This window comes from Carassius carassius, chromosome 3 (genome assembly GCF_963082965.1).
Source record: "Carassius carassius chromosome 3, fCarCar2.1, whole genome shotgun sequence".
Taxonomy (NCBI): domain Eukaryota; kingdom Metazoa; phylum Chordata; class Actinopteri; order Cypriniformes; family Cyprinidae; genus Carassius; species Carassius carassius.
Window position 1 is genome coordinate 34,141,572 of NC_081757.1, and position 26,800 is coordinate 34,168,371.

Consider the following 26,800-nt stretch of genomic DNA (forward strand, 5'->3'; position numbering starts at 1 on the left):
CTGTAAGTAATTAATTAAAAAATAATTGTTATTTAGCAGTAACTTTTATTCTAAGAAACTTACAAATTAGGACAAATGAAGCAATCAAAATCAACAAAAGAGCAATGATATGCAAGTGCTATAACAAGTCTCAGTTAGCTTAACGCAGTACATGTAGCAAGGTTTATTTAGCCATGCAGGTCACTTTGTCTTCTCTGAAGCATTGTAGTGTCCAGATTATACAAAGCAGTATCTACAGTATATGGAAGTTAGACACTTAGTTAGGTGTATCTTTTGCTATTGTTCTGATTTTGTATGATTAATCTGCTCTCTGTAACCTTTAACAGGTTTTTGACTTTGTCTCCCCAATGGCTCCTCTCTCATTTGAACCAGCTTCTAAGGCTAGCTTTGACGCTAGTATCATCTTACAATATCCATATAAACTACCTGGTAAGTTAGCAGATGATTGCATTATGCAATTTTTCTTCTTTAGATACGTTGTCACTTTTTTTTTTTTTTCCGTCCCTCACTTTTGAGAACTGCTAGAGCAGCCGACACAAAGAAAACCAGAGAGAATGGAGGCAGACATCCATTTGGAACCAGAAGTCCACCTGGAGCCAGAAATCAAAACGTACAGCACAATTTGAGTGATTCTAAATGTAGAAAGTCTGGGAAGATAACGTGTTCCATGTTAATGGAAATGAATGAACGAAAGGATGTAACCACCATTTTATTTTTTTTTTCAACAGCATTTTTGAGGAAGATGAATATAAGGGGGTCCTGCTGTCCTCTGACAGCTGCTTTTCTCCAAAACCAGTGACTTGTGATGCTCCACTATGTGAAACTCCCTTGACTTACCCGGTTAAAGTTAAGTCTGAGACTCAGACACCCAGACCAATACAGGTAGTTTTGTATTGCTAAGCGTTATACTTTCCTGCTTGTACCCTCTTCATATTAGCCACATCCATGCTGGCACACACTTCATCTCCGGTTTTTAATCTCAGAGGTAGAAATAAATGTGTAAATGGATGGCAGCATCATCGGGTATTCCAAAAAGTACTTAACATCTAGTTAAGTGTACAGATGAGTAAACCAATAACCTCCAATTTTTTTTTTTCCGAAAACTGAGCGTTAGCAGCTTATTCATTGCAGGATATGTTAGTTTAATTCAGAGGTTTACCGTGAGTACATGCCCTATTGAAAAGGTTTTGAGCATAGTTAACGGATAGTTAGTGATATGCCCTAAGAATGTAACTGACTAAACAAGTAGTATGAGGTGGTGTTTGATCTGTTTCCATGGTGACTACTAGATTCAGCACCATATTAAATGTGTGTTCACTGTCAACATTCCCTGAGCTATATGAGGTTACTCCTTGTGTTTTGGGGTTTAAGTTAACCCTGCTTTCTGTAATAACCCCTGAAGTTCATGCAAATAATGGAAGGTATGCTTGTATACCTTATCTCTGAAAATGTGGTGTAGAAGAGCATGTTTGTAAAATGTTCATATGTATATTTCAGCCTCCGCTTACCATCTGGAGAGCAATCTTAATTACTTATCTCTCTCTCTCTCTCTCTCTCTCTCTCTCTCTCTCTCTCTCTCTCTCTCTCTCTCTCTCTCTCTCTCTCTCTCTCTCTCTCTCTCTCTCTCTCTCTCTCTCTCTCTCTCTCTCTCTCTCTCTCTCTCTCTCTCCCCCCCCCCCCCCCCCCCCCCCTCCTCCCCACAGACTTCAAACGGGAGAAATCTGCATTCTAAGATGAAGGCCTCTGTCCTAAAGAACAAGGCTGAAATTCTAGATTTGGAGTGTGACAACTTGGCAAATCAAGTATGTGGAATATTTACCACATCTTAAACTTGCTCTGTAGTTTTAGTGTGTTATACAATTTGCTCTGGGAAACTGATACGTGGGCAGTACTGAGCAGTGCTCTACCCAACACAAGTTTTCCCTATATCAAACCTGCTCTCTGATGACCGGTGCGAATTGAGAGAAATCGCCACGGACAGATACGGGGCAGACAGTTCACCGTTGGGTTATACAAATGCATGTGCAAAGTTAATTTGCTTTTTGGTTTTCAGTTTGCAGAGGCAGTGATTGAGAGTCCAGTCAATAGAAGGAGTGATGTGGACCTGGGACAGTTATTAAATGTCATTTCTGATCCATTTTCAGCCAGGAAACAGCTGTGCCGCACCCCTGAGAGTCTAAGTATAAGCCTTTTGATGATGTCTACACCTTAGTATTTGAGTTCTAAATGTTTAAGTCACTTTCAGTGGAAGTAGTGTTTGTGAATCTTAAGTGTCTTTAAATAATTGTAACTCTCCATAGTCAAAGATGTGAGAAGTTCATGGAGAAAAGCTGTGGAGGAAGGCATGGCTGAGAAGAAACAAGCTACTTGGAATCAGCAAGACAGCCTTTCTTGGCTCAAGACGCCTATGGCTGAGGTGAATGGCCCTTGCACCAGAACAAGTCCAGAACCTTCTCTATTATTTTCAGCTACTCTAGCTGAAAATGACACTCCTCCTCCTGTCCAGCAGGGGTCATCCCTCCACTCAACTGTGTCATGGGACTCCTCAGTACTGGAGACTCTTAACAGCCAAAGGTCAAGTGATTTTATTAAATTCAACATTGCTCAGGAGGAGCTACCAGACCTTTTTGAGGATGACTTGTCATTTAACAGTGATGGCTCAGCAGAGAGCCATAGTAACAAGGAGCGAGAGGAAGAACTTATCCTTTCACCTGCTGAATCTAAATCTCTTGAGGGAAAAACTCCCTTACTGATGGCACAGGTGTGCTTTGAGGCCTCTTTAGATAAATCTCCTTTCAATGACTCCAATATTGAAAAGTCCCCAGTACATTCAAGGAAGTGCCCAGGTTTGAGCCAGTGGACTACTGATGAGAGGCTTTTCTCTCTTGATTTGGACAAGCTTGAGAGTTTTTCCCCTCCTCCCCCTGCTGAGAAACTCACCCTGCCGAGTTTAGTGAATTTGACTCTTGATGAATTCTAACATTTCTTAAATGTGGGTGTTTTTTTTTTTTTTGTACGATTTAAAATGTGTCTGCCATGAATTTCACTTGTAGCTTGATGTGCTTTTGATCAGCCTAATTAACAAAAACATTAAAAATTGAATGCCACTCATTTCGTCTCAACCATGTAAATTCTTGTGACCTCTATACTAAACTTTAGTACGTACAAACTAATTGTTACTGGTAAATATTGGCCAGAAATGATGTTTGTTCATGTTTTGTAATAAAGAGCTTTTTATATGCAAACCCTCTTTCATATTTGGTTTTCATTTTACTTGCTTTCCTGACATTTTATGCAAATGTAAAATCAGAAACCAACATTGATATGCTGAGAAAAAGAATAATTGTATGTTTTGTGGGTTGGGGAAAAATTATAACAGCCACCTGTTAAGCATGGTGCGCATTAGTTTGTAGATCTGGGGCGTTATGATGTGCAGAGAGGAAATGTGGAGCAGCGAGTCATTCATGGGCGGGTCCATCCGCCTCCGGCAGTCAGTCCGAGAAACCCGAGAGCGCACCAAAGTAACAAAACACAAACATGGCGCCTGCTTACTGACGAACAGACTAGCACTGGACAGAAACAAAGTTTCCAGAAATAAACCCAACGTGCTCGCGCAGAGTGGACGTGTATTATCGCTCGAGCCGGAGTGGACGGGTTTGGAAGTTGCAACTGGCCTACATGTCAACGCGTTTTCTTAGAGTGCTTTGAACAGCTGGTATGTATTGCTGCGTTTGAAGTTGCTTCACGTAGACAAACGCTACGGGATGATACATTATCTCGGGCTTGTCTTCTAGTAATGTGATATTTTCGCAGTGGTTCTCTTCAAGGCGTATTTATTTCCACGAGCCGGTCGACATTTGCTGATAAAACATGAATTGTCGTTTGCTTTCTGTTGCCACGAAAAGTAAGTGTGCCGTGGTCGAGTTGTGTGTGAAGTTGCTCGATCTCGCAAAGATGCAACAGATGCAAAGAAGCTCGTTCACAGGCCACATTGGGAGGGATACTGGCTGTGTCAAATCTAGAATGCTGTATACCTAGACAACATTTTGTGCTAAAAGTGCACGCAAATGAAGCGCATCTCGATTTTTAATGGGCTGTTCGCTAGTTTTAGAATGGCTATTGTGTTTGAAAAAAGCTTGTAGTTAATGTTGGGTGTGTCTGAGTGCAGGTGAACCTCACTTATATGGGATCCGCCTGTTTGAAGTTACAGATGATTAGAAGTTACTTTTCACTCCTATGTCTGTATATAGAGAGAGAGGGTTAAAAAAAAGCGCCAACTTAGGTCATTCAGTGACTAAAACAGTACGTAATAAAATCTTAAAACATTTATAATGTAGGATCAATTATCTGGGGTATTTCAACGCATTTGGTGTCAGATTTGCCTTGGTCAAGTTGTCCTGACGTGTTTTTTGATTGTTGGTATTTGTTTATAGGTGCTATCATTCAGTCCTCTGTAGCAGTACAGTGCAGTGTTAATGTAGCGTGCATTTAACAAAATGCCAATCAATAATTATATGTAAAAACAGATATTGTTAAAGCTAATGTGACATTTCAAAACAGGTAGAGCATTGTTTATTAGGCATATTTTTCGATTAGGCAAAATTCGAGTGTCAGAACACTTCATATTTGTATGCCATACGGGTGCTTCACATGTCAGTGGTATCAGGGTGACAAAAATACTGTACAAAACAACAAATCAAGTTAATGAAGAATACATGCTGTGCAGAAATGGTGACCAGTTACAAAATCTAAAACGTACATCTTCCTTTTATATGCATATATATGAGTATTTGAAAAGTAGGCCTACGTGTATGTTTGCTAACAGACCATATGCTAATTCAAAGATATAAGTTTGTTGTTATGATATTTTGTTGTGGTTGGAGAGAGGCATGCTTGTATAAGAAGCTTGTGAAGGCCAGATGGGTTAAATTTAGGTGATTGATCAGTATAGTGACATTGTCTAGACTTATATTGTGTCTGTGCATTATACTGAATTACGACCACTAGGTTGAACGTTTTGTGTGCATGTGCGCTGACCTTGTGCCTCATTACATTTACTCTGCTGCACTTCAAGGTTGCATCAGGTGACTCTTCGATCATAAAAGGAGCCGTCCTCAGGAGTGGCTTAAAGGTAACCGTGAGGCATTGTGGGTATGACAAAAGCCAGGCCATGTGGCAAGAGGGCAGGGCTTCTGAAGTGAAAGGGAAACCCAAAACCACATTATAATACTTTTGGTGTGCTCACTCTCCCTCTAGCTTGAAAATGTTTTGCCTATGTTGTGGTTGAGAACTGGAATCAATAGTCATGTAGCTAAGTTTTTTTTTTCTTTCTAAACTTAAAACTTGATTATGACAGATGACACATGAATTCAATTTACATGTAGACCCTCTCCCCTTATTTTTTTTTTTGACATTTTGCACATTTTGTGTGTTTCTCTTGTCTGACACACTCAGAGTTCATGGAGCCCTCACTTATTGAGCTGGTAATTTGAATTAGGTGGCATAAAAGGGATAGCAGGGCTCGCAAAATTTCTAAATCCCTGATAGACCCTTAGAGCAGGTACTCTTGACATTTTAAATGTCAATAAAAATATATTAAAATACAAAACAACAAATATGAAAGGAATTTAGTTTCACTATTTACAGGGTATCTGCAGAATAAAAGGAATTTTATTTCACAATTTACAGGGTATCTGCAGAATAAAAAATACAATTTAAAATTTATATTTAAAAAAATATTTTCAAATTTTACATCGTCATCAAAATTATTCAGATATTATCGCTAATATTCAATATATCGCCCAGCCCTAATCCTCAACTGTAAGACCTCTTGAAATTATAATTAAGACATTTCTTATACCATTTAACTTTGTATCGCCTTAAGTTTGATACAACTAACATTAGGAGTTTTCAAGGACCCGTAGATCTACATTTAAAGGTGCAATGTGTAATATTTACAACGATCTATTTACAGAAATGCAATATAATATATAACTATGCTTTCAGAGGTGTATAAAGACCTTAATGAACCGTTATGGTTTTGTTACCTTAGATTGAGCTATTTCTATCTACATACACCTCGGGTCCCCTGACATGAAAGTCGCCACCATGTTTGTACAGTAGCCCTAAACGAACAAACTGCTGTACAAAGCGTGTTTCGTCACTTTGTTGTTTTTGCGAATAAAACACTGACACAATGTTGAACAAGTACATTAACATTTAGAATAACATTGATTTATTGAATAATTAAGTAAATATAATTCCTTGATTTACCTTTGTAAAGAAATCACATTGCTTCTCTGCTTTCTTTACTGGGATGTCGGGCTAGGGATTTTTTGAGCCCTGGATAGTTCACCCAAAAATTTACATTTTGTAATAAATTACTCACCTTCGTTTCATTCCAAACCAGTAATACCTCCGTTCAATTTGGAACTCAAATTAAGATATTTGACAACTCTCATGTGTAGCAAAGACCGACATGGAAGAGAAGAAATTGTTAAATATTTTTGTTTTCTTTACACACAAACATGTATTCTAGTAGCTAAGTAATCGTTAAACCACTGATGTCACATGGGTGACTTTAACATCAGAAAGCTGTTAAAAAGATCTTAATTTTTGTTCCGAAAATGAACACATGTTTCATGGGTTTGGAACGACATGAGGATGAGTAATTAATGGGTGAGTAATTATTGGGTGAACTGTCCCATTAAATATGGGATACATTCAAAATATGCAGAGTGGTTTGCTCCCAGGACCAGGTTTAAAAACCACTACTCAACATCACTTTAGTGGGTGTGCCTAGTTTCAGTTGATTGTTTTGGTGCACTTACGGATATATATATATATATATATATATATATATATATATATATATATATAGATAGATAGATAGATATATAGATATATATATATATTAGGGCTGTAGCTATAGAATATTTTAGTAATCGAGTATTCTACCAAAAAATTCCATCGATTAATCGAGTAATCGGATAAAATGCCTTCTTGCTTAATTAAAGTGCAATATTAATTATGCAAAAGAAAATAAGACTCCTGGGTCTCTTAAAATTAACAACTTAGTTTTCTTTTTTAGAAAAAATATATTTCATTTTTTAAATGCATAGAATGCAATGCATACATAAAATATAAACACTTAATTATTACCTATTGTTTCTTTGTCTGTACTTGTACTGTGAACAATGACAATAAAGTTGACAGATGAATTAAGTGCATTTAAGTGCCATTTAATTGGGATTTTAAATAAAGCATTTTCTGAGATTAAACACATAAAAAATTAATTTATCTTTTAATTATTGAAAATTAAGCAAACTTAACTTTTTGGTAAACAAAGGGGATTTACTATTAAAAATAAAACATGGAAGAAATGTTGTGTGATTAAACCTTAAAAAAAATAATGTTATTTTTTTTTTTTTAGTAGTAGGATATATACATTCTGCTGAACAATAGTAATACATATCTGGCAAATACTTGTCTTTAAACCGGACTTTTATTTTGACGGGTTGACGTACCTTTACAGTTCTGTGTATGTGATGTGACGCTAGTTTTACTCAAATCAAACGGTCAAATGCTCATGAAGTGACTGTCAGAGCAGTTCTGGAGATGTTCCTCATGTGTTCACTTCCTTATTTAGTGAGACAACAGATGTTGAAATCATCGCGAGCGTTACGCGCGCTTCAGTGTGTGTAAATAAACGAAGAAGCGCTTCTGCTCCATTCATTAACAGAGACACGCAGAACATGCAGGATTCATATTTAAATAGACTGTTCCAGCTTAATATTTACAGATATTATTCCATATCGTGATTTGATGTAAGTGCAATGACCTATTTTTGATTAATTCATTCAAAATTTGGCAAATTCCGTGCCATTATGCGTTAAACTGTAAATTCCGTTTTTATGACTGGATTCCGCTATTCCCTCCGCGTTTTCTGCAAAAATTCTGAGTGCCAGGCTGCCAGCCAATACTGGTCTAAAACAACACTTTTTTTTCCTCTGTGTATCAATGTAGAATTCCCATACCTCTGTGTGTGGAAATGATAATTACTCTAAATTCAGATGACATGAAACATAAACATGAAAAGCAATAGAAATGTAGTAACTAAGTAATTTAATCAGATAACTGCGCTTTGCAGGGCTGCGGGAAACAGGACAGATAGTCTATTCATTCATACAACTTGTTAATTCGTTCCTACGATTTAATAATTTGTGGCAATAGTCCATGTTTCATTAATTTTGTTCCCTAAATAACCCATGATTTAACTGAAATAAGGGACCAAATTAATAAATAGAACGAATTCTTAATTCATGAAATCTTTCATTTCCCTTCCCATGTTTACCACACACAGTAAGAGATGTGATTAAAAGTGATAAAATAAACCTGCAAAATTAGAGGGTTAGACTTTGAAAATTTAGGGGAAAAAAATGGCAAAAAAGAACAAAGCCACATTAATGAAGGCTATATCTCGAACAGCATCCAGATGCATGATCACGAGCTAACATTTTCCTTACCCTGCGAAATACAGTCACCTAAACATTTAAAAGGTTACACTGGTCAGTTTAAATAGACATTATACCGGTCCACTCTGCTGTTATGCCAAGGACGATTTTTCTCATATGAAGAGGATCATCTTTTCTGTCTATGTGCGAATGTGTAAGTAGTTTACATTATAAATAATGGTTTAACCTTCAAATACATTGCGAATATGGAAACATTTGGATTTGTGCCGAATGAGACATGGGCAGTAATCTCCAAATAAATGTAGCCAAAGCCGCGCTCGCTCGTTCTCGTCAGCATGCACGCTAGTGATGTCCGATTCGCGAACGAATTGTTCGATTTAACCGGTTCTTCTTAGTGAACCGGTAGAACCAGTTCACCAAATCGAACTGAATCGTTTGAAATGATTTGCGTCTCCAATAAGCATTAATCCACAAAAGACTTAAAGTGTTAGTTCACCCAGTAATCAAAATTATGTAATTAATAATTCACCCGCATGTCTTTCCGAACCAGTGAGACCTCTGTTTATCTTTGGAACACAGTTTAAGATATTTTAGATTTAGTCCGAGAGCTCTCAGTCCCTCCATTGAAACTGTGTGTACGGTCTACTGTCCATGTCCAGAAAGGTAAGAAAAACATCATCAAAGTAGTCCATGTGACATCAGAGGATCAGTTAGAATATTTTGAAGCATCGAAAATACATTTTGGTCCAAAAATAGCAAAAACTACGACTTTATTCAGCATTGTCTTCTCTTCCGGGTCTGTTGTGAGAGAGTTCAAAACAAAGCAGTTTGTGATATCCGGTTCGTGAACGAATCATTCGATTTAACTGTATCTTTTTGAACCAGTTCACCAGCTGATGATAGTGAACTGCAGCGTGTCAGTTAGAGCGGTTCTCGTTCTCGAGTCAAGAACCGGTTGCATCGGTTTTCAGATCATCAGTACACTGAACTGAGAACCGTTTCTGTCGGACGCGACCGATTTGAGAACCTGATCCACCATCTGGTCTGGATACGTACTGGATCCGGGTGACTGCAGTGACCCTCTGATCTGGATACAGACTGGATCTGGTGGCTACGGTGACCTGGGAATAAGAGTGAAACAGACTAATATTAGCGTAGATGCCATTCTTCTAATGATGTAGCAAGTACATCGGGTGTTATGGGAAGTGTTCCCGGTTCCGGTTTACCTAATTAATGCAGCCTAAAAATTCTTTAACGGATTTGGATATTAAAAAGTATATTAGTATGTTATGTGTAAGCCAGGTTAAAGAGATGGGTCTTTAATCTAGATTTAAACTGCAAGAGTGTGTCTGCCTCCCGAAAAATGTTAGGTAGGTTATTCCAGAGTTTAGGCGCCAAATAGGAAAAGGATCTGCCGCCCGCAGTTGATTTTGATATTCTAGGTATTATCAAATTGCCTGATTACAACGAAGCGGATGTAGAGGATTATAATGTAAAAGGAGCTCATTCAAATACTGAGGTGCTAAACCATTCAGGGCTTTTTACGTAATAAGCAATATTTTAAAATCTATACGATGTTTGATAGGGAGCCAGTGCAGTGTTGACAGGACAGGGCTAACATGGTCATACTTCCTGTTTCTAGTAAGAACTCTTGCTGCTGCATTTTGGACTAGCTGTAGTTTGTTTACTAAGCGTTCAGAATAACCACCCAATAAAGCATTACAATAATCTAACCTTGAGGTTAACATTTCTGCATTTGACATTGAGAGCATAGGCCATAATTTAGATATGTTTTTGAGATAGAAAAATGCAGTTTTACAAATGTTAGAAACGTGGCTTTCTAAGGAAAGATTGCTACCAAATAGCACACCTATGTTCCTAATAGGGCTGTGCGATATGGACAAAAAAAACCCTTTCACGATTTTTTGATCAATTTTGCGATTTCGATTTTAATCACGATTTTGACAAACACAGGCATGCTTTACAGTCATAAATGTATTCAGTAAAATTTTAAATATATTTCCAAAAGAAAACCAATGAGAGCTTTATCAAAAATTTGTAACATGTCTCTAGAACAGACTTAAGTCAAAATAATCACTAAGTAAAGATGTCAAACAAAATCTATACATATGGCAAAAAATTATAATAAAAAAATAAAATAAAAACCTTGTTCAGGGATGTTTTTTTTTTTTTTTTTGCCATGCATTGTAGAGCTGAAACAACGAATCGATTTAATCGATAAAAATCGATTATTAAAATAGTTGTCAACTAATTTAGTCATCGATTCGTTGCTAAATAACTTTTATTTGCCATAAGCGGCTCATTTCGTGCATATTTCAAATCTGCGGTGACCAAAGTGTGGCAGTAATGAGCCACCGGAGGTTTTACTCAGCCAGTACAGCAGGAGAAGTAGCGAATAGCCAATAGCTGGCCTCGTTTTATGTCACGTGCTTCCCGAACAGCGTATCTGCAGCATTTAGCGGGATGTGGGAGACTGGGAGTACTTTACTTTGAGCCTTCAAAAAAGAAGAGTGACCTGTAAACTCTGCACTACTGAACTGTTTAAGGGGACGTTCACATATCGCGTCTTTTGCGCGCTCAAGTTCGTTATTTCCAACACCGCACCGCATCGAGTTAAAAACATCTCAACTTTTCAGAATGCTGCAAGCGCATCGCGGGTCATGTGACAAGAACTAACCAATCAGCTTCATCCTTTCCCGTAACAACGTTAAAAGCTCAGTCAAGATGAAAGGAACAGCTGATCATAGTTGTATATGGATTTCCATTTTGAAATAAATTTAGTAGCAGAGCTACTGCAAGCGATTTTTTGAGCTGCAAATCCATTTATCCTTTGCTGAAATTTCCGCGTCTTCAAGGAGAGAGCACGTCATGGTTGCTTATCAAAGGCAGACGCCTCAGGGGCGCTTCTAAGACTTTTATTTGTGCAGATTCTCAAGTACAATGTTGTTTGCAAATGTTTAGTCGTAAAAGCTGATAACATTGCTTTTTAACAGTTAACATTTAAAGCTTTACAAACATGTTCTGTGATCAGTTTGTCGTTTACCAGTTCAAAATTCAGTCGTGCAGCCTAATTATGACTGAATGAGAGAGGTAAATGTTTAAAGATATTTGAAATGCACTTTTTTTCTAAGTATTCACAGCTCTTTTTCACACAGCAGGTTTTTTGTGTTTGACTGTCCAATTTTTTTTTCTGGACAACCTTCTGATGGATTTTACTTTAAATTGTGAGTTCCATTCAGGTTTCATGCCACTGGCACTTTATTCGAAGGATTGTTTACAATTTCACAGCAAAAGCTATAAAGCTGTTTCCCAGTAAATAATAAAATACAATGCACTGCAATTTTATTCTGTTTTATCCTTATTCTTCGTGAAAATATGTTCTGAAAGATTCCTTAATAAGCTTCGTTCGGGATGTTAAACTACTTTAGGAGCTCTAAGGACTGCCATGGTGAAAACATTATTTTAAATCTCCTTGTGAAATTTGCTAGAGTATGGGTCAGTGTTCTGATTGCAGAAGAGTTCGACAAAGGATTACTAACACAATAAAACAACTCCAGGTATATTTTTGATGAGGATATGACAGTGCAAAATGGTTAAAATCTCTTAAAAATCTATGCTGAAGGATAAAGACCATTTATTAATAATTTACTTGGGGAAAAAATGGAAAAAACTAAAATATAAGTACATAAACCGATTAATCGATTAATCGTAAAAATAATCGACAGATTAATCGATTATCAAAATAATCGTTAGTTGCAGCCCTAATGCATTGGTCATAAAGCTCACTGTAGCAGTGCCTCGGGTGTTATATGTTTTGCCCAATATATTTATTGCCCAAGGTTCACACGTACTCTGTCTGCGGTGTGTATACAGTAAGTTATGTGTACGCGGTTCAGAAGCAGCAACGAGAGCGCAATCCTGATTGGTTCAGATAACATACTGCTGGAGGTCGGGGCTGCGGAAAATCGTGCAATAAAGCGATTTAGAAATCGCGCACATTCAAATCGCGATTTTATTTCGATTTTGATTAATTTGCACAGCCCTAGTTCCTAACTAATGACGAAGAATTGACAGAGCAGCCATCAAGTCTTAGACAGTGTTTTAGTTTATTACATGCAGAGTTTTTAGGTCCTATAACACCTCTGTTTTTTCAGAATTTAGCAATAAGAAGTTAATCGTCATCCAGATTTAACAAGTTAATACAATTCTTCCTCTCCTATGGTAGAGAATGAGTGGAACTGTTCCTCAGGGGGTTTATAGTGCACTGTCTGATGTGATACTGTAGCTGACGGCTGAATGGTTACAATTTTATCTCTAATAGTATCGATTTTAGAAGTAAAGTAGTTCATAAAGTCATTACTGCTGTGGTGTTGGGAAATGTCAACACTTGTTGAGGCTTTATTTTTCGTTAATTTAGCCACTGTATTGAATAAATACCTGGGGTTATGATTGTTTTCTTCTAAAAGAGAAGAAAAGTAATCGGATCTAGCAGTTTTTAATGCTTTTCTGTAGGATAGGTTCCTCCAGCTGCGCTCCATTTTTCGGGCTGCTCTCCTTAGGGGGCAAGTATGCTCATTATACCATGGTGTCAGACTGGTTTCCTTAACCTTCCTTAAGCATAAAGGAGCAACTATTTAAAATGCTAGAAAAGAGAGCGTCCATAGTTTCTGTTACATCAAGTTGTTCTGAGGTTTTGGATATGCTAAGGAATTCGGATACATCAGGAAGATAACTTAAAAAGCAGTCTTTTGTGGTAGAAGTGATGTTTCTTCCATACTTGTAACAAGAAGTAGAATTTACAATTTTGGCTATATGAAGTTTGCACAAAACTAATTAATGATTTGAGATATCATCACTTGGCTGCATAATTTCAACGCTATCAACATCAATTCCATGTGACAGTATTAAATCTAGAGTATGATTTCGACAATGAGTAGGTCCTGAAACGTGTTGTCTAACCCCAATAGAGTTCAGAATGTCTATAAATGCTGATCCCAATGCATCTTTTTCATTATCAACATGGATATTAAAATCACCAACTATTAAAACTTTATCTGCAGCCAGAACTAACTCGGATGTAAAATCACCAAACTCTTTAATAAAGTCTGTATGGTGCCCTGGTGGCCTGTATACAGTAGCCAGTACAAACATAACAGGGGATTTATCATTAACAATTTTTTCTCTGGATAATGTTATATGAAGCACCATTACTTAAAACGAGTTATACTTGAAGCCTGCCCTCTGAGAAATCCTGAAAATGTTATAAATTGAAGCAACACCTCCCCCTTTTCCTTTTAGACGTGGCTAATGTTTATAACAGTAATCTTGGGGGGTGGACTCATTTAAAATAATGAAATCATCAGGTTTTAGCCAGGTTTCTGTCAAACAGAGCACATCTAGATTATGATCAGTGATCATATTATTTACAAAAACTGTTTTCGTATTTGTTGAACCTCAATTAAATTGTTAATCTTAACTTGGTTTGGACGTTTTTTTGTATTTTCTAGTTCGGGGAACAGACACAGTCTCTATAGTGTGATATCTAGGTGAAAGAGTCTCTATGTGCTGAGAATTAACTGACCTCTGTGACGTGAGGCAGCTAGCAGACGGTCGCTTTAGCCAGTCTGTCTGCTTCCTGACCTGGGCCCCAGTTAGTCAAGTATAAACACTAAGACTAATTGCCATATTTCTAGAGAAAAGAGCGGCGCCACCCCAGGAGGGATGAAGACCATCTCTTTTCAACAGGTCAGGTCTGCCCCAAAAGCTCGTCCAATTGTCTATGAAACCTATGTTATTCTGTGGGCACCACGTAGACATCCAGCCATTGAGTGATGACAATCTGCTATGCATCTCGTCACCACGGTAAGCAGGGAGGGGACCAGAGCATATTACAGTGTCTGACATCATGCTTGCAAGTTCACACACCTCTTTAATGTTATTTTTAGTGATCTCCGACTGGTAAAGTTGAACATCATTAGCGCCGGCATGAATAACAATCTTACTGTATTTACGTTTACGTTTTTTTTTTTTTTTTATCGAACCGTCCGAAAGAACCGGTTCGCGGAAAAGATCCGAACTTCCCATCACTAATTCAAGCACACACTGTCACGATCTAATGCACTGTATGTCGGATTTTAAAAAACAAACAGGCTAGGCCTACCGGAACGCAAAAATTGAAAAAAACAGAATCCAGTGTGATCAAAATCAGAATCAGAATGAGCTTTATTGCCAGGTATGTTTACACATACGAGGAATTTGTTTTCGTGACAGAACAACAGAATGACAGCGACAGAACATAAAACACATAATAAAAGAATATAAAAATACAAAAAATACAAATAAGTAGATAAGAAATGACAATATACAAATTGACAATTGTAGGCAGGTATATTCCAAAAATGCAGTTATGTATGTACATGTATATTATGTGCAAAATTTAAGTGTATACTAAGTATGTGTGTTAGATAAATTAAGTGTATGTGTATATAAATATAAAGTGTAGTGTGTTCAGTGTGTATCAGCTGTTCATAAGATGGATTGCCTGAGGGAAGAAACTGTTCCTGTGTCTGGTCGTTCTGGTGCTCAGTGCTCTGTAGCGTCGACCAGATGGCAACAGTTCAAAGAGGGACTGTGCTGGATGTGAGGGATCCAGAGTGATTTTAACAGCCCTTTTGCTCACTCTGGATAAGTACAGTTCTTGAATAGATGGGAGAGTTGAACCGATGATTCGCTCAGCAGTCCGGACTACCCTCTGTAGTCTTCTGAGGTCAGATTTAGAAGCTGAGCTGAACCAGACAGTTACTGAAGTGCAGAGGATGGATTCGATGATGGTGGAGTAGAACTGTTTCAGCAGATCCTGTGGCAGGTTAAACTTCCTTTGTGAGGGAGCACCTGAGTAAACTGCGTGAGAGGAGTTATTACTGCACGTTAATATGGATAATAGCAAACAAGCAAATACATTTATTGAGCACGGAATCGTTTTTTTCTTTGCTCAAGCTATTTTCTTTTTTTGTGATTGTTAATTTCTGTTCAAAATATAATGTAATGTGCTTGCAAAATATAGTTCTCTATGCTCAAAACGTACAATTACTCGCTCAGGATTGTGGCACAAAAATAACGCCATAGAAGTCTAGTAGGTAAGACTAGTGCTTTTGTGCATTATAGTGCATTCACTGCATGAACCAGTCTATTAAAATGCATTAAGAATTATCACATAATTTAAGATATGGGCCAGAAAATGTATTTATATAATTTCATGTAGTTTATATCACACTAAGATTGCAGTTTTCTCCAAAAGTAAGTGTGATTACAAATGTGATATTGATTTTATACAGTTCAATAAGTAGTTCATATTAAGATTCTTATGGTTTAGACACCATATTTACTGTTTTTGCTTTATTTCTCCAACAAAAATAATTTCATACACAGCCACAGCATTTTATTTATTTATTTATTTTTTTGCCAGAAGTAACAGGAGACTGTTTTCTTCCATTTAAGTGATTCTGTTCAGTCGCTATGACTCACTTATTTACAGCGACTTGCTGCCATTTTAATTGCACATTTAATGTACTTTTTCATTTTTTAAACAGTTTCAAACATCAGTTTCCAATGTTTTATGTTTAAAATATCCAAACATTATTTATGCATTTGTAATTGCAGGTCAACGTATTCCATGTCCCTCAGAGCTGCATTAAACAGTGTGTAAATAATCTAAATGACACTTCTAATGCAGATTCTGTTTTCTTTGCATTGCAAAGATACATTTTGTTGATACAGATTTAATTTGCTTGGTAACAACCCAAATCCAAGAATTTGACCCAAAAGATGGTGCACATTTTTAGAAAAAAATGTCTTAAAGGTAAAAATTCCCATAAAACTTGGAAATTAATTTCTATTACTGTTGTGAACTGACCATATAGAATAATAAGAATATAAAATAATTCAGGAGTCAGCTGTCCAAGGTAGTCCTTAAGATACCAGCCCAATACAACACTCAGCAAAATATAATCTAATTATCGTTATATATTCATGCAGGTCTTAAAAAAGGTCTTAAATTTGAGCTTAAAAATCCTGCGGAAACCCTGATTTATAATTCTCACTTAATTTATTGCAGAACTTTTCTAAATATCTCTGTCTTGTGATTTCTTTTATTTTCTATTTCGACAAGTTTGTACATTCCGCCTATGACAAATACTCATTACTGCTGCAACGGTCATAGTGCTGTTGCATTGTGCATTGTTTTTTTTTTTTTTTTTTTTTTTTTTTTTTTTGCTGTGCTATTCCCCTTAGGACTAGCCATTCTGAATCGAGCTGTTTCATTCTGGGGCCTATTCTTGGCTCAGACAAGTGAAAGGCTGTGCATGACACAAAGCTACCAGGCTTCTGTCCACCTCTCTGCCTCTGTCCTGCAGCCAGAAAAGTGTCTTTCCAGCACAAAGCACTGGCCCTTTTTGTTCTGGGAGTAATTAATGTGGGGATGATCACACTGATCTGTAACATGGTACACAGTATGTAATATTTTGATTAAAGGAATATTTGATCAAATAATGTAAAAAAATTTTAAGATGTTATTCACAAAAATCTTCCCATTCACTGCAGCTCTCAAATCTTATTCTTGCTTGCATTCATAACACATTTACATGTACAGTACACTTTTTGTTTAGCATTCAGATTAAAATAATTCCAATTGAAAGATTTGGTGAGCTGTTTACATACAGACTACAAATCACCAGAGAAAAAAAAATGCCTGCATTAATATTTTTAATAGTTGCTTGTACTTGTTTGGAATAGGGATGCAGTGATACCATTTTTTTTGGATTCGATCCGATACCGAAATTTCTGAGTGTCTGCTGATACCGATCCAAGTCGATACTAGCGCAGTTTTTTTTTAATTCAATGTAGAATTTCTATACTCCTCTGTGTTGACATAACTCGTCACTCTTTTGTGTGTTAAACAATCTACTACGTATAGACAACTTCATTTAAATGAAAATTAACAAATGAAAAAATATATATTCACAATCCATGACAAAAATACTATTAGAAACCAGGTTAGTGGATAGTTCAGCAGCAAAAGATACTCTAGAAAAATTAAAGGTGCACAATAATTTTATAAAATCTAGTGAAATATTTTATTAACAAATAAAAGTGAATATGACTAAAATCTGGTAAAATGTTAGACAATGCTCTTTGTATTGTTGTAAAATACATTAATGAAAAACAAGTATTTACATCTATATATAAATCTAAAAGACGTTTCTTTTAAATGTATAGCACAGTAATAAAGGCAGCAACATGTGATAGATAGACAGAATAAGAAAGCTATTAATAATCTTTGATTGCGCAGAAAAGTATTATGACTGACTACACATGACTCACCCTTAAACTTTAACCTATGCAGTCTGAGCCGGAAAGAGAATTGACTAGTTCATCTCATGAGTTTTTGGGTTTTTTGTGTCATTCGTTCATCACGTGTCAGACCCAAAAGTGTAACCAATGCAGTCTTGAGCCAGAAAGATAATTGATTAGTTCATCTATCGAGTCCTCTGGGTTTGAGTCGTTCTTTCATCATGTAACAGCCCCATAAGCTTTAACCGTAGACCGTATAAAAGGTTACCCTGGCAACAAATCTGTGTATATTATATATATATTTTTTAAAAACACTGTATAAAAGGCTTTAACCCATCATTCGTACTTTTGTTAAGTGATGTGACCGCATTGGATACAGAAATTAATTTACAAGCTTCCTTACAAATGGGTGCATAGTCGTTATTATTATAATCATTATCACCATTATTATAATTATTATTTACTCTTACAGTTACTGCGTTTCTGGTCTCAAATTGTACCTTTTTACTTCTTACAGTTTATAAATGTGTGAATTTCTGTCATGATGGTTATTTTCCACACACTGAATGTTGTAACAAAGGTAATAAAGAGTTGTTTATTATTATTATCAAGTCTCTTTCTGGCTCAGACTGCATAGGTTTAAGCTTATGGGTCTGTCACATGATGAATGAACGACTCGAAAACCCAGAGGACTTGATAGATGAACTAATCAATTCTTTTTCCAGCTCAAGACTGCATTGGTTACACTTATTGGTCTGTCATGAAATTATCAAACAACTCAGAAAACCCATCCTGAAATATCCTCCTGCACCTGAACGAACAAATACAAATCACAGTTTAAACATGCAAACAAAAAAAGATGTGAAAGAGCCCACTTCAGCAGCGTGTTCTGTGCACACAGGGCACAAGCAGAGAAACGGGAAAGTGCTTCAGTAACGAAATTTGCCTCTTCTTGCACTTGTACCAACAAATACATACCAAATTATGTCAAAATACCTGTCTTAGAAAGTATCATCGAGAAAAAAAACTGTTTGTTATGTCTTAAGTGAAAGTAAACAGTGGTGAGAGAAATTGGATGTGTATCATTCAGACCGTGCCTAATTTACTAGCTAAACTGTCGGTGCCCTTAATGTTAATTCAAGAAAATGAAAGACAGAAAATCACTACCTACTCTTTACTTTCAAATTACTTTGTAGTTTTCACAAGACTGTTTTCACAGTCAAACCAAAAATTATTCAGACAACCGATATCATTTTTTATATATTTTTTTTTACTAGTGGGTGCAGGGCACTATAGTTCATTTATGTAAGTGAGTATTGCAAAATAAAGTAAACTGTGACATATTATACCCAAAAATTCTTCATACAGTGGACTACCAGTAAAATTTATAAAAATAATAATAATAATAAATAAACAAAAAAACTGGGACCAAATATTATAAAGACACTTTGACCTGACCAAGTGTTTTTTCTTGAATTGCTAAAGCAACCTTTTTGCACCACGGACTGAACTAAATTGTTTGGTAATTGGTCAACAAAGTATTGATAGTTGTGTAAATATTTTCATACTAACAGTTGTCTGAACTTTTGGTTGATTTTAATCCATTACATACATTTCTATCAAAGTTCCCACCCCATCACTACCCATCACTGGTCCACATAGAAAAGTTAGTACAACACACATGCTGCTCTGCTCGTGTACATCTTCGGTTCTTTCTTTACAGAAGTTCAGTCAGTGTACTGTTTGAGTAAATGAATTACTCCGGGATAGTGTCAAGTAATTTCTGGATTAATGCTTACTGGAGATGCAAAACATTTCAAACGATTAGTGTTGTTTCATCAACAAAAATTATGACTAAATATCTTCGTCAACGAACCTTTATCACATGACAAAGATGAGACGCAACATAAATTCTGGTCATGTGACAATGACTATAATTAAATGTATAATGCAATATTGTTGATGAATAAAAACGAGACTAAATTTGGTTTACAATTAAAAACTATGCTAAAATTTCATTTTTCCAACCGTAAACAGGGAGATATACCAATAGAAACATCCACGACACATCTGACTATTCGGGTTGTAGCGCGGATGCATTGCAATATTGGAAATAGTCTACTTCTGATTTAAACTGTGAATGCGAGACAGTGGATATCACACAAGCAACATGCAAACTTCGTGCAAGTCAATCTGTCAATCTTATGCTGGTGAAAATCTTTCACCATGATAGTGAAAGTAAAAACTGATGGCGCTTTCGGCATTTGACGACGCATCAACAGCACGTATTCTTTCAGAGATGACGAATGACGAATCTCCTAATATGTGGTATATATAACTGTTTTAATTAATTTTTTTAATGTTTCTCTTGTGGCCCGAACATAGTGAAAACAATGAGAAGAAACATTATTCGTGTTGAACAGGTTGTTTTTTTAAATGTTGGTGCATAAAATTGATAAAGTGTTACCGAAGTGTAACAATTTTATTTCGGCTATAGGCCTATATTCAGTTATAGTCAATGCACCACCATCTGGCAGCAGGAAGTTTGCACATATAAATAACTTTTAGATATTACTCCTATATTTACTACTTTAAATGCATATTGCCACCGTTCACTGTTTACACTGGGTAAACCCGGGTGGGAGTGCCCTTTCAATGTTGCTTGCATCTTTAATTTATGTTTGTGATAATGTAGTGTTCAGGCCCTAGATAAATTTCTAAAAACCCTGATTGGGGTATCAATATAAATAATTCTGTATGATAGAAAGAAAAAGACCTTTAAAAGATTTATATTGGTGATCATATTGTCAGATACTGCTTTCTGTGAAAAATCCTGATCAGAGCACCCCTACTCTGTGTAGGGCAGTATAAGATACAATATAAGACAATGATCAGAGAGCCCCAAAGCTGCACATGGGACAGAGTGATATGCACACTTTCTTGTGGTGTAGCAAGGTTCCAATTTATTACTGTCTCAGGTGGGACATGTAATGTGTTGTCTATATTTGGGCATTTCACAGGAGAGATTTATTTTATTAAAATATTTCTATTAAGTTGTTCGTTCTGCCAGATGTCTGGAGGGGTGTAAACAATCACAAGAATGAACAAGGAAAACTTCTGTAGTGAATAGAAAGGTTTTACGTTTATGAAGAGTGCCCCTAAATAAACTAAGAGAGCTCATCATCACAGTTGTTACATCTGAATGCTAACTTTCGTTGATGTAGAAACACAATCCAGCACCTATTGTTTTCCCTGTTAGTGATCCACTCTGAACAGCTGAAATCCCAGCAGATGTATTTCATTATCTGAAATTGGTTCACTAAGCCAGGTTACAGCAGATTTTGTAAAGTCTTTGTTTGTGTGGGTGAGAAGTTCTTCATATTTAGTTTGGAAGGGATTTGTGATTTGCTAGATGGATTTTAGGAAGCGTGGTTTGAATGCCACATTCGTGGAGCTTAACAAGCATGCAAGCATGTTTCCTTAGTTTCTGTCTGACCACACGTTTGAACAGAACCGCTGCTTCTCTGACTAGAACATCAAACAATGCTTCTGAAAAAACATAAAATGTTTATCTGGTGTGTATTGCCTTATGCCCAGTAGTTCACCTCTGGAAAAATTGATAGTCAAAGAATGACTAAACACAGAACAAACAAAAAAGAATGTGAGAGCTACACAACGAGGCAACCGTTCGCAGAGCCATCTTGATTCTTATTAATTTAAGGTTAGTATAATTTGAAAAAAATATAATAATAAATACAGTGTGTATTTCATATATTATTGATTACACAGAAATGGATGTTTGTTGCCATCTTAGGAGATTTTCCTGTTAAGCAAAATCATAATTTCCACTAAAAACATTAAGTCTTAGTGACTGGAAATGCATGCAGATTTATACACTAGAGCAACAGGTTTTTCTTCTGGAGTATTTACAACCACATATAACAAAGGTGCCTTCACCTGACCAACTGGTCTTGGAGTCTTAGAAACTTGTTGTGAAATTAGAAGGGGCCATTTCTAGAGAATTTACACAGCACTGAATTACAGTTTTAAGAAAAGAGATAAAAGAGGGTTGTAATACAGGCTTGTTTTGTAGGCTGTAGTGCATTTGATGTTGTTTAGACTAATATGAAATGGTCTTGTTCTAATTAATTTCAGTGCTGGACACTAAATAAAAAAAAATATAAATAAAAAAATTCACAAGGTGCATACAAAGTGAAAAAACATTTGCTTTTCTTTTTTTCTCAATCTGAAAATTTAGCCTCATTGAGATCCCCATATCTCTGGAATTGAATGATGTAGGGCCTTGAAAATTAAAATTCCAAAAGAAATGTTTATTAAAGGGACTATAAGTAGGAATTACTCCCATCTAGTGGTGAAATTGTATTTTGCATTCAAACTGATTTTGCTCTCCAGCGCCTCGCTTTTTCAAATGCGCGTTGCATCTACGGTAGGCAATATGTACCAAAAAGCTTTGACAGGATGTCTTCTAATAGCACTTCGTTTTGGCGATGATGTTTTCTTCTCCTGTGGCGCGGCATATGTGTGGTCCATAATAAGAATGCAATCCAGCCTTTTAAACTTGCCGGTGCAGTTTCAAGCACCTCTCACTGCTCTGCACCTGCGTTTCTGGCTCTGACCGAAAACGCGTTGTGGAAACGCGTTGGCTTAGTACTTTTTGTCCCTCTCTGCTATTATAGTTTTGCAAGATGGCGGAACTACATGGAAGCCTCCGTCGACCTACCCGTCCCATGTATATAAAGATAATAAATTCTTCATTTACGATTATTAGTTTAAACATTGGCATAGGTATTTGTACACCATTGAGGGCATATTCATGAATAAAATATTGATTTTAGATAATAAAATACCTAAAAAGTTACTTATTGTCCCTTTAAGAAGTAGAATCTAAAGTCATATTGCAATATCTTTAATATTTCATGAGTTATAGGCATGCAAAATGTAGAAAAAGTATATCGCACAGGAATGTACAATGCAGTTGTATTGACAGAAGTAAACTAGATGTATCTCTAGTTTCAAATTATTTGTTCTTCAGCCATTCCTCTTAAAAAAATAGATGTATCATATTTTTGCAAATTGACCTACATTTGTTTTTGACCACTGAAAATGTTCATTTGAACAATTTACTCCTGGAGCCATATTGAAATTCCAAAATCTCTGGGACCGAAGGATATAGGGCCTTACAAATGAAGATGCCAAAAGGAAAGTTTGTTAAGACCCAATTCCTAAAAGGGCATTAAGATATCTTTTAATACTTCTTCAGTAACAGGCATGCAAACTTTGGAGAAAAAAACTTGAAAAGTGCGGTTTTGCCATTTTTTAATGGTCACTATTGCCACATAATGCAACAAATATTTCTAATCAACAGATTTTGCTAACAGACCTACCAATCTCTGTGTAAAAATAACATTATAGCTGCGTTTCCACCGTAGGAATTTTACCCAGGAACTAGGGACTTTGGGCTGGTACTCGGTGTGTTTCCACCACAGAAACCAGGAACTAAAATGCTCCTCAGAGAGTCCCTGCAGGCGAGGTAGTACTTTTTCAAAGTTCCGGAACTTCCGGGGGCGGGACTTGGGCTCTAAACATGCTGATTGGTTGAGTTCATGCGGCGTTGTGATTTCAACCACCATTTATTCGGATTATTTTCAAAATATTACTGTTATTGTGTCATGAAATGTAATTTTAAAAGTATTTCAAGCGAGAATGTAGTTGTTTTAAACTAAAATCTGTGGTTTATTTTAGGGCTGTCACTTTTGAGAAAAATCAAATTCGAACGGATATCGAATATCATGCAATGTATTCGAATATATTCGAATATCTACTGTACGTGCATGCCACCCCCCCCCCCCAAAAAAAAACAAACAAAACACCGTAGCCTAATGGAGATTCAATCACAAATGTATTAAGAGTGCGTCATAAACAGGACTATCTGGATTATTATTCTTTTTACTTAATGTTTAAAACAGCAGGTTATCAACTTTGAATATAATGATATTTGAATAATGCATATTCGAATATCGAATATAAAAGTGACAGCCCTAGTTTATTTATAAAGACAGCGCCTATTTAAAAATGTGTTTTGCTGATTTCGGAGACTGTGAGCTCCACGCGATCAGCGGGAGTTCAGTGCTTGTGTATCCGCCTAGCGCACTCCCAACTCAGCTAGACCTTCTGATATGTGCCGCTGGCTCTGATGTCTCTTTAGAGGTTAAACATAAAATATAATTTGTTTTGGGTAAATCTAACAGGTAATCTTTGGTCTATATTCAATTTATCTATATGTTAAAATGAAAATAAAAAGAAGCAATTGATATAATATTTAGTTTTAATGTAATGGCTGTATATATACACATTTCCCTGAACTCAGTACATTCCTGCAGCTATTATTTTTAAATGAAAAACGAAAGGAGGCAGTGGTATTTGATATCCTATTTAGTTTTATTGTAAATATACAGTGAGGAAAATTGCAGTAGCCAAGGCGAGCTGACTGATGTTATCAAGTACGCTGCTGTTTGCAGAATTACCTGATTTACATCGTCGTGGACATCACACTCCCGAGTCGAATGCGCAAAATCCGAACTACCGAGGATGCAAGTCAAAAATTTTAGTACTTTGTATTGAGAATCGCACGCAGACCTACATCACCAGACTATTTGCCTAATCTTCCCGGTACTTTAGACCATGGTGTAAACGCAGAAAGCAACAGGTCTAGGGGGAAAAAAGTTCCTGCGGAAAAAGTTCCTGGTACAAATGTTCCGGGTAATTTCAGTGGAAACGCTGCATATGATGCTGCCATCTTTCTTTCTATAGGTGTAGGGAGGGCTTTTGTCCAAATATGGTGGCATCCATTCAATAATTTTAACTAAAATCCTAATTTACACTCAATAAGTTATTATTGCATACTATTTTATAATGTATTACAAAGCAGACGTGCAGATAATTGCCACTATTTGCAATAAGTAGTTAGCAGAATACCATTGTTATTTGAACATCTATATATAGAATCTAGCTATTAGCAATGTAAATAGCATATCACAAAAAAACTAAAATTTTCACTTAGTGTAAATATAGCTGACTCTTGGACGCGCAAAGTATAACGCAGACTTTAGGGGAGCGGGACACCTCTGGAGGGGCTGCAGAGTGGGAGACCACAGGAGGGGTAGCAGAGGAGGCAAGGACTATGATAGGGCCAGCCACAGTGAAGCTAAAGGCCATGGTGGAGCAGTAGAATGAGGAACACCCAGAAGGACCCAGAGACCATACAAAATCAGAGAAAGATGCATAAATCTTGGCAGAATTAGGGCTAGTGCCAGAGACTGGTACCAAGTAGTGCTTTTTGCCAGACTCTTTAAGTGGAATGGACTCTGGAGCTACAGGGGAGGCAGGAGTGACAACCAGCTACTCTAGGAAGATTAGAATGGTCTTAGGTTGTTTTAAATGCTCAGGGGAGACTGTTAAGACTGTGATGACTTTTACCCTACTCCAAGCAGAAACAAAACCAAATCTTCAGTGCCATATACAGTGTGACTACACAGCTCTAGAAAATCCTGCATATACTGCTATAAGGGACAACTATCCTGGTTTATGGATATTAACTGTTTCTTAGGATGGAAACATTTACATTTAATCATTTAGCAGACGCTTTTATCCAAAGCGACTTACAAATGAGAACAATAGAAGCAGTCAGGTCAACAAGAGAACAACAACAGTATACAAGTGCCATGACAAGTCTCAATTAGTCTAGTATAGAACACATAGCCAGGTTTTTTTTTTTTTTTTTTATAAATAAAAAGACAAGAAAAGGAAAAGTGCTAGTGTTAGTTGGTTAAGTGCAGGCAAAAAGGATGAGTCTTTAGATGTTTCTTGAAAATGAGTAAAGACTCTTTACGAATTGAGAGTGGGAGGTCATTCCACCAGCTGGGCACAGTCCAGGAAAAGGTCCATGAGAGTGATTTTGAAATTCTTTGGGATGGCACCACAAGGCGTCGTTGTTCTGAAACTGTTCTGAAAGGAGTTCATTTTGTGGTTTGATCTTCTGTCACAAACAGAGAGACTTAAGAAGATGATATAATGTATAATATATAAATATATAAAGTAAGTGTAAGGTCACGCATATATAAATTCACTTTTATTAGACTGAGCATGTAGGCTCCAAGGAGAGGCAGCAAAAGAAGATCAACAAAAAATTTGTATGTCAGTATACAGTTGAGGTTGAAACCGTTGCCGTGGTAATAGTAAAGAAACAAACTATTGTGTCTGATTTAATTATTGATATCTTAATTTAGCTGACATCTCCAGGTTTAATTACCCTTACAAATTTCAACCCTGTTCATGGCAAGTAAATCACTTGTGTATGCAACTACATTTTGCACTAAGCAACTAAACAATGTTCATCTTTAGACATTGGCTAATAAATTGTTAGATTTTACTCACCAGTGATTGAATTAGAGGTTTGAGTTTAGCAGAGATACAGTTAGGTTCATATATAATTGAACACTGACTAGGGCTGAAACGATTAGTCGATGTTATCGACAATAAAAAATTGTCGACAAATATTTTTGTTGTCGAGTATTCGTTTGATGTAATTTGACCTAATTTAGAGCCTGCAATAATGCGGTTTGACCAGTGTGGCACTGTGGCGCAAGACTGTAATTCAGCCCTCCTCGATGCAATTCAAGAGAAGAAGAGATACAGCGCTCGCTCAGCGCTGCTTCAGAGAAACCAAATGGCGTTAGGATATGAAAATATATGACGCGCGTTTTCCTCTCAATAACGAAATAAACAACAACAACAACAACAAAAATATCACAGCAGCGTGAAAGCAGCAGTTAAAAATGTATCTTATTACACCGATGTGGATGTTTGCACGAGCTAGGTAAAGCATCTACGTCACGTCTATATAGTATTTTATGCAATACCTTAAATCAAGCAGTTTT

The 26,800-nt window shown here is 36.5% G+C and overlaps 2 protein-coding genes and 1 non-coding gene across 5 annotated transcripts in view; all 3 read left to right on the plus strand.

The window, feature by feature from the left end:
- The window catches only part of haus6 (HAUS augmin-like complex, subunit 6), a 32,164-nt gene extending 28,919 nt beyond the window's left edge, over positions 1–3,245 (plus strand). Inside the window, exons 10-17 of one of the 2 annotated variants that reach the window (XM_059536287.1) lie at positions 1–2; positions 327–429; positions 517–610; positions 729–882; positions 1,704–1,802; positions 2,054–2,180; positions 2,301–2,416; positions 2,510–3,245. The exon at positions 1–2 is cut by the window's left edge and continues 128 nt beyond it. In XM_059536287.1, the coding sequence (XP_059392270.1) occupies positions 1–2; positions 327–429; positions 517–610; positions 729–882; positions 1,704–1,802; positions 2,054–2,180; positions 2,301–2,416; positions 2,510–2,980 (1,166 nt within the window). In that variant the 3' untranslated portion in view covers positions 2,981–3,245. Of the gene's footprint in view, positions 3–326; positions 430–516; positions 611–728; positions 883–1,703; positions 1,803–2,053; positions 2,181–2,300 lie in introns of both variants that reach the window. The other variant, XM_059536281.1, reaches the window with a different exon arrangement.
- On the plus strand, positions 1,868–1,998 carry LOC132128845 (small Cajal body-specific RNA 8). The gene has a single exon (XR_009428396.1). It is a non-coding gene; the product is annotated as a small Cajal body-specific RNA 8 (non-coding RNA).
- Positions 3,246–3,473: 228 nt separating the features above from the next.
- The window catches only part of dennd4c (DENN/MADD domain containing 4C), an 83,191-nt gene continuing 59,864 nt past the window's right edge, over positions 3,474–26,800 (plus strand). For both annotated transcript variants that reach the window (XM_059536301.1, XM_059536308.1), the window contains exon 1: positions 3,474–3,715. The gene's annotated coding sequence lies outside the window, so the exon portion shown is untranslated. The remainder of the gene's footprint in view (positions 3,716–26,800) is intronic.